Source organism: Girardinichthys multiradiatus, chromosome 15 (genome assembly GCF_021462225.1).
Source record: "Girardinichthys multiradiatus isolate DD_20200921_A chromosome 15, DD_fGirMul_XY1, whole genome shotgun sequence".
Lineage (NCBI taxonomy): Eukaryota > Metazoa > Chordata > Actinopteri > Cyprinodontiformes > Goodeidae > Girardinichthys > Girardinichthys multiradiatus.
The window spans coordinates 8542234-8555294 of NC_061808.1; the positions used below are offsets into that span (position 1 = coordinate 8542234).

Consider the following 13061-nt stretch of genomic DNA (forward strand, 5'->3'; position numbering starts at 1 on the left):
ATTTTGATGTTTCTGTCCATGTTCATCTGTTAGATATTTTACATTATTCTCTTATTCCATGTTATTTTATTTACCATGTGATGAAACTCTGGCACAATTATTTCCATCAGAATCTATAAGGGCATATTGCTTTTCACATAGGGCCAGCTAGTTTGGAATAGCTTTTTTCCCTCTTTAAAAACAAAATAATTTGAAAAGAGTATTTTGCACTGTGGGCTGCACAGTGGCGCAGTTGGTAGCACTGTTGCCTTGCAGCAAGAAGGTCCTGGGGTCTTTCTGCATGGAGTTTGCATGTTCTCCCCATGCATGCGTGGGTTCTCACCGGGTACTCCGGCTTCCTCCCACAGTCCAAAAACATGCCTGTTAATTGGTAACTCTAAATTGCCCTTAGGTGTATGAATGAGTGTGTGTGTATGGTTGTGTGTTGCCCTGCGATGGACTGGCGACCTGTCCAGGGTGTACCCTGCCTTTCGCCCATAGACTGCTGGAGATAGGCACCAGCTCCCCCGTGACCCACTATGGAATAAGCGGTAGGAAATGACTGACTGACCATTTCGCATTTACTCTGGTTATCTTTGCCAGATAATGAAATATTGTTTTGTGATCTGAAAAATGTGTTTGGCAAACAAAGCCAAATTAAGAAATATGGTAGGTGGCACAGTAAAATGTTTACTATATAATAGATCTTTAACAGTATCTGCAGAAATACACCAAGAAAGACAGCAAGTCTGCTTAAAACCGAGAGTCAGCCTAGATTGACCATTTCAAACTGCTAAGAAAATAGGTTTTGTTTTCGGTTGAACATCTCGGAAAGGTTTTTATTATTGTACTACAGTGCTGAACCAGTCTTATTGACTCGGGAGACTCTATAGCACTAGACACTAAGAGTTAACTGAATTAGAGCTCTAAAGGTCTGCCATCCCTCCTGGAAACTACCGGTGGCTGTGCAGTTAATAACTGACAATGTAACCATGTCTGTGGTAGCAATCCATTAAATACATTTACAAAACGATCATCAAGTTCCCCATAGTTCACAAAACATAGTTTAAAATAATTTTTCTCTTGGGATTTCACGAATTCTTAATCTCTAGTACAGAACTAAATATGGAAGCCAGAACTGATCTAAATGAGTGGGACAGAAATTTAAAACAGAAAACTCTGAAACTCACTGAAAGACGGTAAACTTTTTACTTTGTACAAATTTTACTGATTTCCCTTGAACAAAAATCATATACAATATGCATATTCAACAATGATGCATCTTTATTTTAGCTGTGTCCCATTTACAGAAATACAATGTCGTTTTGAGACATCAACATGGTGTGAAAAAGGGGGTAAAACTTTTGCCCTTTGAAATAGAGTTGGTAACTGAATAAAACACATTTGCATGACAGCAAAAAATATTCCTGGATCAGCAAACATTGTTCCCTTTATTCATGCCTTTGAACCAAACATGAAGCAAATACACTAAACCCACATTTGACCCACTGAGATCCACATTCAGAACTGCTATTGTGGATTGCTGAATTTTTATTTTCTCCAAACCGTAGACAAGCAAGTGAGAGAAATGGAGAGTTTTACTCTGGCGAATAAAACACACCATCATACACCACACGAGAAAATTAGGTTCCTTAACAAGTGGAAACAAACCAACAGCAAAAAAGTTAAACACAAATAGGAAAGTAATAAATTATTACATTAAGGCACCTGAAATCAAAGGATTTTTGATGGGGTTAGAAATGGTTTGAAAACTTTAACGCTTTTTGTTACATGAAAGCTTAAAAGAATCTTAAAGAGTGTCCCCTCCCGCATTGTAATAGCAGTAATTAGGTATTTTACTATAAGAGAATTATTGTGTTTTATAATTTAAATCCTGCAAATTACAAACAAAATTTAAACAAAAACTGGATCTCAGTTCCAAACCATTTTTAAACCCTTCAAAAAAATCCTTCATAGGCGGTACCTCTTTGTAAAGAACTGTGGGACTCTGGATATTGTTATAAAACCTGCTTATATCAACTGACATAAATAAAAGAAATGACATTGTAAAAAAAAATAAAAATATTAATAATAAAAATGTGTGACTTGTCTTTAAGTTACTTATTTCAAATATACACAGCGACTCATTTAAGTATTTACAAGTATGTACAGCATACTAGTCATTTCTGCTTTGATCAAATACCTTGAATGGCATTGCTGTGAAATTGAACTCTTTAATGTACAAGAATCCCTTCGAGATCAGAGAACAAGGAGGTCAAACTGGGCAACACGACTTGGAGCCACAACAGCTCTCAGAAAAAGGCACTTGCTACCAACTCAAATACTGCAAAATATTACAAATACAGCTTTCAGCCAAGACAACTGAGACACAGGAGAAAAGAAATAAACAACAAAAAAAAACATGGAAGGCCACGTAGTAGGCACTGGGGTTTCTGTCCCCTCTCCCCCTCCAGGCCAATGTTTTGGTAAGGCATGACAGCCACAGGTGGAACAGTGGGCAAAGCTGGAAGGTGACGGAGAAAACAGTCCATTTTCATCCAAATCCTTAGAGTGCACTGACATTTCACAAAATCATAACAGCCTGTAAACAATCTTTTTACAGCTTTTTTTTTACTCCATTTTAATAATTCAAATGTTAAATAGCAGAATTCCATAACTAAAAAAAAGCAGGGAGCTTCTTTCACCTCCTGAAATAATATTACATTTCAGCGCCTTCTGTATGCAACGAAAAGTAACAAATAAGGAGCAAAAATAAGATGTTCACTGTGCTTGAACCTCCTGAATGAGGGAAAATAAAAATAAAAAATGAAATCATCTTCGGCGACAGTGACAAAAACATAAACCAAAGCAAAGAATGGCTTCTTAAACACAAAGCCTTGTTTTCTTTTCAAAAGAAGTCTTAAACATAATAGAATAGTAGCTGCCTTGCAGCTTCGCTTGCTTCTGCATTGTTCTTTCTTTAATTTTCTTACACACAATGGTCTTTGAGCTCTTTCTGACTAGTCAAGACAGCGCTGACATTTTTCCAGCAGTTGTTTTTAGGGTTGTAGCCTTGGGTCCGGTGGGGTGCTTTAAGAGGCGAACTGGAACTGTGTAGGGTACAGATCACTCCCCCACTGGACTGCACGGCAGTTTTAGAGTACTTATAAATGAGCTCCTTTCCTGCCTCCGCTCCACCACACTCCTCGAGCTCAAGCTCACCCTCCGTCTCCTCCTCCTCATCATCACACGTCCGATAGGAGTGACCCATGAGCTTTTTGCGCTCCTGCTCGACCTCCCTGTTGTTCTCTTTCAGCTGTTGCTGCTGCTGACGTCCCACGACGAGGCGCAGTGGTTCCCACTGGTTGTTTACGTTACCATCAGGAGCCGATTGCATGGTCCTCTCACACTCTTTTCTCCGTTTCCGTGTCCACCACACACAAACAATGACGCAGAAGAGGCAGAGCAAACAGAAGAGGGAGCACAGAAGAGGCACCAGGTAAGCTGTGGTGTACAAGACAGGAAAGAAAAATTAGTCAACTAAACAGGAGCTCTACCAAATCCTTGGGATATACCTTCCGTCATCAATACTCACCCACTGTAGAGGGCATGATCTGTTTCTCTACTTTCACCTCTATGACTGCCAGCATTACGGTGCTGTTGTGCCTCTTAGATAAGGTGCCCACAATGGCACTGGCAGCCTCCTGGATTAGACTGTGGTCCTGGAGATTCTCTGGCTGAAAAGACTGAGCAAAAACAGAACACAAAAAAGCTCAAAAAAAGAGAAGCAGAAGTCATGTGCAATACTTTTTTTTTGTTATTTTTACACAAAGACAAACATCTACATTCTAGTCGTCAACAAGCAAGTTCACACAGTGCAGATGTTTTAAATCTGGTGATTGTTGAGACAATCTCAGTAAACAATGGGCTTTGCCCAAACCGGTAATTTGCTTAATAAGAAAGTAAACTGAACTGAACTGGAGAAAGCTCCTAGCTTTGAATGAAACAACTTTAAGCCTTTTAATAAGGACATTTTCCTGAACCATCCAAATTTATCTTAGTTCATTTCCACCATTATGGTACCATTATGGTAGTAATTTAGATTTATTGTACGGTAATTCTAAATGTTTTGTTTTTAATAGCTGGTTAGGTCTGCATATTAGTTGATCTTGAAGTCTTGTTTCAACAATATATATTTGATAAGCGACACTGAATTCTCTGATAGCCTTTAACTAAAGTATACATTTTTTGTAAACAAAAATGCTAATCCAACATTAAATAGAAGAAAAACAAGCTGCACTGTGCCCTTGGTTAAAATGTGGCAATATAGAATATGTGCTGTAGTTGGGTAATTTACTTACAATAGCCACCTCTACAGCATCTGGATTTGAATTGGAGAGGTCGCACAAAATAAGAAGGGCATGGTCTTTTGCCAAGCTTCTGGTGTCAGGAAGATACCTCAGCTCAAAGCAAATATTCTCCACAGTGGTCCCCTGCATATACGCATGCAAGCAGATGCATAGACTTATCAGTACCAGTACAAATTTCAGGAGAACTCAAAACCACAGGCTGCTACAGGAAAAATGATACATGAGCGATGACTCACAGGCGGTACTTTGTCTCTGTTGAAAACAAGAGTTATGCGGCCACAGCTGTTGTCCAAATGAACGCTGTTTGGCTGGCACTTGGTGGTTGCTTGGGGAGGTGGGGGTCCAGCCATCGAACAAACCCCCCACTGATCGCAAGGGTGGGAGAAGCAGGTGTAGTAGCTGTGCTCCAGACACTCCTGTCCAGCTGAACAGGATTTCTGTTCCTTTTTCTGATCTGATTGGTCGAGCCGGCAGGGGCGGCGACCACACAGCACCTGGCGACATAGGGTCAAAATGTTAAACTTTTTTGCCCGATAATTTCATTTCCAGCTCTAATTTTACATTTCTTGTTTAGGTTAACTAGTAAATATATTTGCTCTTTGAATTTTAAAACTCAAACTGCATGAAAAGTCTTCGTACAGGTTTCCACAGACTGTGCATTTCTATTCTACTATGATGCACTGTGGAGATGCTGGCAATTTTTAATCAGCATGAAGTGGCCTTAGGAAAACCCATCCACTAAAAACTGCCGTGAGTGTTTAGAAGAGCCTGTGTACCTTTGTGCAGTGCACTTTGCCATTGATGCAATGGCAGTTGTTGCACTCCTCCTCCCAATGGCTACCATGGGGAAACTGCAGCCCAGCATAGTGACAAGTCTTCCCAGTGCCTATGACTACAAACAAGCAGACACGGTCATGTTGAGCTTTAGCAACTGGATATTTGCTGTGATGGTTGAGAAAATTAGTTGGTGCAATAATGAGAATACTAAAAAACAAACTTTATTAAAGTCTGACCAAAAATAAAGGTAATTACATTCTTGGCATCTGGCTCCTGATCTACCAAGAGGACACATGCACCGGAAGCCATTGATCTCATCCACACAAGTGGCTCCATAGGCACAGGGAGAAGACTGGCACTCGTTAATATCTATATGGAGAAAGAAGAGCAACAAAAATAAATTTCAGCACTAGTTTTCATGAGATCAGTCTAAAACTTACAAGTATTTCCAGCAAAACTACCAGTACACGGTAAAGACTCAGACCAATACTAGTAAGGGGATTTAAGAAACTGTGAAACATGCAAATTATATTAGGGGTGAGGAGCGTCTCTAGAACTGCAAAGCTCTTGAATTCTAGATCCATCTATGCTCCGGCAGAAACATGGATCAAGACTGACAAGAACAAGGTCCAACATACAAGCAGTCAAAATGAGCTCCCTCTGTAAGGTAGCAAACATATGCCTTGTGATCTCCCAAGAGCTGGTAGGGAGATGAATGTCTGGGTTTCCCCTTTCTGGACCTGTTGTGCCTGTGACCCGATGTGGAATAAGAGGCCAAAACCATGGAAGGTTTTGTCAGGGTCTGGTAGATCAATGCCACAGAGCATAAAATATTGGAAAGATCTCAGCTTCAGGGTGCCCTAAAAATCTGTAGGAAACCTTTGATCTTTGTTGTCCATATTATCATGAAAACTCAATATAGATGAGAATTCTCATATTCAAGCTAGACAACATAGGTGAACACTATCCGGTCCAAACAAAGGAACAGAAGAGTTTCAGGGTCACTGGGTAATTTGTCTTCTGTGTGTGAAAGCTTGACCGTGTGAGTATGGAGGAGGAATGACCTCTGACCCTTGAGGTGTCAAAGAACAAAGAAAAGGGTAGAGGGCTAGCTTTTAGCTGTCAATTTGTCAGATTCATTTTGGACATTACCATTCTTGAAGCTGCCTCCCTTAATACATCCTACTATACAGTGGTGCCAAGAAAATATTAGCATCTAGGGCATTTTGAACATTAAACCTTTTTTTTTTTAAAGAATTACAGGGTATTTCAGTATTTTACTCACTTATTCTGCAGTCTGGACCAGCAAACCCAGGGGCACACTCACAGCGAAACCAGTTGACTCCATCCACACAGAGCCCACCATTGTAACTGCAGGAGGAAAGAAGCATGATTGGATGAGGCTGGACATCCTTTCCAGCTGCAGCAGAGTACGTCGTTTGTGGGTGTGCATGTTAGTGGTGCAGGTCACAAAGCTCAATTCAGCTCATCAATACAAGCCTCCACCTTTCAGATGCTAATAGGTGTGTCCAGTCCCTCCCCTCCCCTCCTCATCATGCCTTCCCTCCATTTCTCCTTAAAGCTGCACTCCCCTCAGGTCGCACAGTAAGAATGAACCCTTACAACTCCCCTTTGCCACTAACCCAACCCCCCGCATTCACCACAAGGTCGGTGGGACTCTTGTCCTCCCCACAAAACTCCCACCTCTCACTGTCCTATTCAATATCAGTGCCCACCTCGTCTCTCCCCCCTGTGAGATGACCCCCTGTTGAGGCTTGATTTTAAAGGTAGGTTCCACTGGACTTTAAGGTCCGTCACCCCTACAGCCAACAACGTCTTTGTGAAGTGTGGCGATAATGCAGGGAGACAAGAAAATATGTGTGCAGGTGCGCAAGATGATAAGCATTACATACCATGGATGAGGATTGCAGTCATCAATGTCTGTTGAAGAAAAAAAAAATGTATTAAGGTAGTTTGGAGAAACCAGTGATTTACTCTGCATCAATTTAGAGAATATAACACCACTGAGGGGGAAATGAAGAAAATCATCTTGACATGATGCAATTTTCTGCACACAAAATTCAATGCGACAAATCTTTATTCATAGTTTATTTCATTGTGTTGCAAATGTTGTGAAGGTTTTGGCCTGAATTTGCAGACTTGAATAATTAATCCTTGCTTATATCACGTGTAATACTATGACCCATAAAGTCTTGCACATATGTGAAAGTTTTCCAAGAGTTTAAAAAATCTTCTTGGAATGTAATGTGTCTTCAATAGAGATGCGCAGAGATGACTGATGAGTGGTCTGCAAGTCAGAACCTAAAATGAAGATCTTTGTTGCGATCAGTGAATGCAACACACCAAGCACTGCCAGGTGGCACTGAGAGCAATTTTCTTCATTGTGGAAGTATTTAAGTGAGGGAAGAATCAAAGTGCGCCATTTTCAGTATCGGTGAGGTCTGAGGAATCACAAAGGCTTTAAGAACATAATTTAAAAAGAAAAGTATTTTGTACGGCAGCATCTTGACCGTTTATTCAGGCTGCCACACCAGAAAGACTCAATCAAGGAGGATCGTGTAGGAAAAATGAATTTCTTGTGATATGATGCATTTCTACATTGAGGCGAACAAAAAAGTTTGAGAGCCATAACCTGTCTTGTAAAAATCGGTGAAACCGACCACAAAATCTTTGATCAGTGCATCTAATCTACAAGGCTAAAAAATAAATGGCCCCTTAGATAAAAGAATAACTTAAGTTACAGTGCATTTCCTGCTAGTTACATTAAAAGCTATGCAAGGGTACTAACTTTGTCCACAGGTGAGGCCCTCCCAGCCCTCTTTGCAGATACATGAGAATGTGTCTCCTGCTCCCACGCACGTCCCACCGTTGGAACAAGGACTAGAGGCACAAGTGCTGTTTTTGGCTGGAAAAAGTGGGAGGAGGGAAAACAAATTACAGAGATACACGCAAGCATTAACACTAGATTTCCCTGGAAATCAGAGGCAGCTATCTTTAAAACCTGGGAGGAAAACACATTGCAGAACATACTCTGTAATTACAGACAACCAATGAAAATCATGAAAACAGTAGGAGTAATGCATTTGAAACATTAAAAATGTTTAGAATTTCCCCACTAGCAACATGGGAGATAAATCTCAGCAGCTTCCATCACAACTAAATACATATCAGATTTCAGTCTTAAACTAGCTGAAGCAAAAACACATATTATGAGCATTAACCTCTAGGGAAACAAATCCTTCCTTATAACGCCTCACCTGTGTTGCACGTGTTTCCTCCCCAGCCAGGTGGGCAGGAACAGCGGAAGGCATCTCCGTGGTCGTAGCAGGTGCCTCCATTACTGCAGGTGGTTTCATCACACTGACTCTCACCTGGACATAAACAAACCAAAAGACAACTCATTAAATTTTCACCAATCACAATATGAACATTTTTCAGTCAGACTGTAGGTTTACTTTTGGCTGAATGGGAGGCAGAGTTTCTGTCTTTTTAGCAAATTTCCAAAATATAAATACAAATAATTTACTATGAATTTATGGCACATATTTCTACAGTACTTTGTAAATATGGAAGATGCAAACACTGAAGGCTCTCAGGAAGTAAGGTAAGGAGGGAAGGAAAGACAGATGGACAATTTGATGGACAAATAATAAATAGACAAATTAATGGAACACTGATGGATGGATAGATGGACAAATAACTGGTTGATGGACAGGATATATTTACTAAAAGATGACAAGAGACTGATCTAAGAACCAGTTGATGTTTGGATGAGCAGACATGAATCAACAGATGTAAGAACAGACCAATGAATACCTGGCAGGAGGAATGGGTAGATAATAGGCAGTTGATAGAGGGCTGAATGAACAGATGGATGGAAGGATGGATGGAAGACAGAAGGACACTCAGGTTTTAGGACAGACTGATGGTTGGACAGATATCAATCTGTCCAACCATCATGAGCAAATGGATGGTTGATGGTCACATGGACTGCAAAGTTTAGACAAAATAGATATTTAATAGGCAAATCCAAATCTTTTCCCATATTCAATTTTCTTTTTTCCAGACTTTGTAGAAATCAATATATGAATGATCAGGTTCCTCAGTTTTAGAATAAACTCATGGTTTTGGATTTCATTGCAAGGTTTAAAAGCTTCCTTTCAGATAAAGATTACAGAGCAGCCTTGGCCAACCCTGAGGCATCCTCTTAGCGATAATGTTAAAGGCTTCAGCTGCAGATGGGACAACCCACGAAGTCCTGACCAATTCTTTGCTGTACGCACGTAAATCTAACCTTGTTGTTTTTCATTTATCTATCCCATTTATCATTATCAATTCAATGAACCTGACAGTATTAAATATGAAGTAATCATACTAAATTGTGTGTTCGTGGATTTCCTAGCATCAATCGTATTGAATTATATTTTGTATACAACTGAATTAAACCAGTTTACTTTCTCAGACTTCCAGTGACTACCAATTCGTTGACCAGTGCAAATTAGTAACAACTAGTTGTAAATAGACCCCATAAATGAGCTGAATATGGTGGCCATAACATGCAAACATGTGCTGCTGAAGGGAGCTGAAAGCTGTTGATAAACACCCACACTAACAAGAGGGAACATAACTCACGGGAATGGCAGGTCTTGCCCTTCCAGTCACCAGTGCACTCGCAGTAGAAGTCATTCACCAAGTCAATGCAGCGTCCACCATTTTTGCAAGGGTTGTGTCTGCACTCGTTGACGTCTGAGGAAGGAGAAAGATGACTCACTCTTCAATAATAACCTAACTCCAACCCATACAAAGAGATTGGGCGCAGCGCAACTAGGGGCTCCACCCCAGGTGTTATTTTCTCTTATGAAAGCTGCAGAAATTTTCCAAACAGAAGACGAACTCACTGAGGTCACAGAGCTGACCCTCCCAGCCATCCGGACAGAAGCACTGAAAGGAGTTTAATCCATCAATGCAGGTCCCACCGTTCTTACATGGGTTGCTGACGCAGTCGTTGATATCTGAAACAAAGAAATGAAAGATATTTTTTGTTTCCATTTAGCAAATACTTGAGAAAGTGTTTTGCTCTGAAGGCGACATCTTCAAAAGCATAATGCATTTATTCATTCCAAATCAGTTAACCTACACGATATTATAGCATAAGTTGGTACATACTTTCATGACAGTAGATGCCACTGAAACCCGGATCACAGATGCAGGTGAAGTTGCCCGAGGGCTGGCTGATGCAGCGCCCGCGTGGACCGCAGACGTTGGAAGAAACGTGCTGCACTCCTCCAGAGTCATTGGCGGGTACTGCAACAATGCAGCTGTCAATTACTGCAAAGGAGAAAACAAAAGGTTTAAATAAATTTTTTTACCCCACAAAATGTTTTTGCATTGTTACATGGCCGCTTAGTTCTTGAGGCACCTTGACATGTTGTAGTTTGGCAGGTCTCCTTTACATGCTCACATGTTTTACCCTCATAGCCTTCAGGACAAGCACAGTAGAAGTCCTGGTCCATGCTGTGGCACATGGCCCCATTCTCACAGGGGTTGGAATCACAAGCATCGTTGGAGGGCCAGTGAGAGATCTATGGGAAGTGAAAAGAAGGGGATGTTGTGTCACACACATTGCATTGAACAGATCACCCTAAAAAAACAACCTGAAGATTAGAAAGGTTTATTTAACGCGCCAAATAATGATTGGACATTGTTTGGCCTGTAACTGTTGGCAGACACATTTGCACCCAGCAATTACTGACTATAAACAACTATTACAGACTTATATCTGTTAGGGAATAAAGAAAAAAACTTCAAGAAGAAATTCTGAGACAGTGTTTTGAATATTAACAAAAAAAAAAAAACTATCTCTTTCGATTGTGTTTTAGATTTTTGTGCTAATGACCATCTCCAGGGCTCACACACAAAAAAACTAAGCTTGTTAGCTAGAAAGCTAATTTTTGTCAAGCCTGATAATTGTTTAAAGGCACAATTTGACTCGAACCAGAGAGAGACTCAAAAATCTGTGAGAAAAAAAATACATTTTATTACAAATTGGATAGAAAATGATTCATTTTAAAATATACATCGCAGCTGCAAGAAATCTAATCCACATCAAAACTGAAGCTGTAAAACAAATTCTCACTGCTTCAAAGAAAGAAGAGAAAAATTATGGATTCATCACAAAGCTAATGGTAAGGCTAATCTTGACTTGGCCAAGTTTTTCATATAAAGTAGATGGAAAAATTCCGACACCGATTTAACTATAGCCCGAGTATGGTTGTTGAGAAAATGTATGGCATGATTAAAACAAGAATGTGGTGCGCAAGTTTGATTTTATTGTGGATATTCTTTAATCCTCACAGGGTCAAAACAATGCCTACAGGCAAGGAAGTTGCACCTTGACCTCATGCTTTTTGCAGCCATCATCAAGAATCTGGCGTAATCCTGGCTGGATATTTGAACCCTCTTCTTGGAGAAACTGAACTTAAACGTATTGAATTTCTGAGATGAAACTGGCTTAGTTCAGAAATATTTATTAGGGTTGAGATCCAGGCTTTAACAAAGACATTCCAAAACCGGTTCTGATGTGTTAATACTGATGGAACACCAAACTGTGGCAAAGTTTCAACTAACTACCTGTTAACTGGAGGTGAAGTTGGAGAATTTGGTATCAGTACCACTGTCAGTGAAACAGAGCCTCAGCATGATGCTGCCAACACCATGCTTGACAGGTGGTACAGTGTTCTTAAGTCTGAAAGCCTCAATCATTCTTCTTGCCCCTGGGGTCATATAGTTCAGTTTTTATTATGATGATAGGTTTTTTTCCTGCAGACGACATTTTGAATGTCAGTGAAATGTGCTCCAAAAGTAAGCTTAAAGGCTTTTATTTTCAAGCAGGGACAGCCTCTGTCTATGGCTATGTAAAACAGGCTTCACAGCAGACAGCAGTTTCCAGGTCGTGAAAACGTTAAGCCTGCTGTCAATTCTCAATATTGTAACCTACTTCTTTTCTTCTGCGGGTCTGAGTTTGGCTCAGATGGTTGAATCTTGGATGCAATTGTGTGTTTAAACAAGATAAGCATCTCAAAAACACATCAAAGTTGGTTTTAAAATCAAGGCTGGTTTTGAAATGGATAAAGTAGGCCCAACATCGCTGCACATAAAAAAAGCCATTAAGATAGAGAAGCAAGAAAAACCAAAGAGGCAGTGAAGAAATAAGACCTTAAGTATGTTCAGATAAGCAGCTTGGTGTCCTCAAGCCTGCATTGTTGTTCTAAACAAAACAAAGGTGAGCAAACTAAATGAGCCTCAAAAAACTCACTAAACTCATCAAGGGAATCCATGCGTTTGGTTCCCTAATCCTGCAAGATTATTCTGAGACGAAATCCTTTCTGAGGACAGTGTGAGAAACGAAGCAGGCAAAGAGAAAGATCATCTACAATGAGAGCAAATACCAACTGTGGTCCATCACAAAGAGTCACAGTGAACAATAATAGAGATAAATCATCCTAGCCAGAGGCCAACATGACTTGCTACCATTATTTAAATACTAAATTGCAGCATTTAGAGAGAAAAATGTCTTTGTTTATGTAAACAGAGGACTACTGTGCATAAACTTTGGGTTGGACCTGGACCTTACTGCCATTTAAGGTGGTGAAGAAGAGAGGTTAGCAGGGCAACAGGGTGGTCGAATCTGTGGTCATATGGTTTACTTTACCGAAACTGTCAGGCGTAAATCCCCCCCCCCCCCCCCCTCAAGATTGCAGTGCGTTCGCGGGTCATATCTGAGTGTGCCAATACATCATTGTATTATGCTGCTTGGATTGTTCAACACAAAATGAATTATTCTGAAGTTCAAGGTAGTGATAAAATGTTACATTTTATGATTCAAATATAAAATAAAATGGCTTTACATTGCAC

General features: G+C 40.2%; 1 protein-coding gene across 2 annotated transcripts in view; it reads right to left on the bottom strand.

Moving 5' to 3' along the window:
• Positions 1-1174: 1174 nt before the first annotated feature.
• The window catches only part of jag2b (jagged canonical Notch ligand 2b), a 50098-nt gene continuing 38211 nt past the window's right edge, over positions 1175-13061 (bottom strand). For both annotated transcript variants that reach the window (XM_047388333.1, XM_047388332.1), the window contains 14 exons: positions 10567-10729; positions 10314-10475; positions 10046-10159; positions 9780-9893; positions 8405-8518; positions 7936-8052; positions 7040-7067; positions 6412-6497; positions 5382-5495; positions 5126-5241; positions 4586-4843; positions 4341-4472; positions 3575-3725; positions 1175-3483 (listed from right to left, as the gene is read on the bottom strand). In XM_047388333.1, coding sequence (XP_047244289.1) covers positions 2969-3483; positions 3575-3725; positions 4341-4472; positions 4586-4843; positions 5126-5241; positions 5382-5495; positions 6412-6497; positions 7040-7067; positions 7936-8052; positions 8405-8518; positions 9780-9893; positions 10046-10159; positions 10314-10475; positions 10567-10729 — 2184 coding nt within the window. In that variant the 3' untranslated portion in view covers positions 1175-2968. The remainder of the gene's footprint in view (positions 3484-3574; positions 3726-4340; positions 4473-4585; positions 4844-5125; positions 5242-5381; positions 5496-6411; positions 6498-7039; positions 7068-7935; positions 8053-8404; positions 8519-9779; positions 9894-10045; positions 10160-10313; positions 10476-10566; positions 10730-13061) is intronic.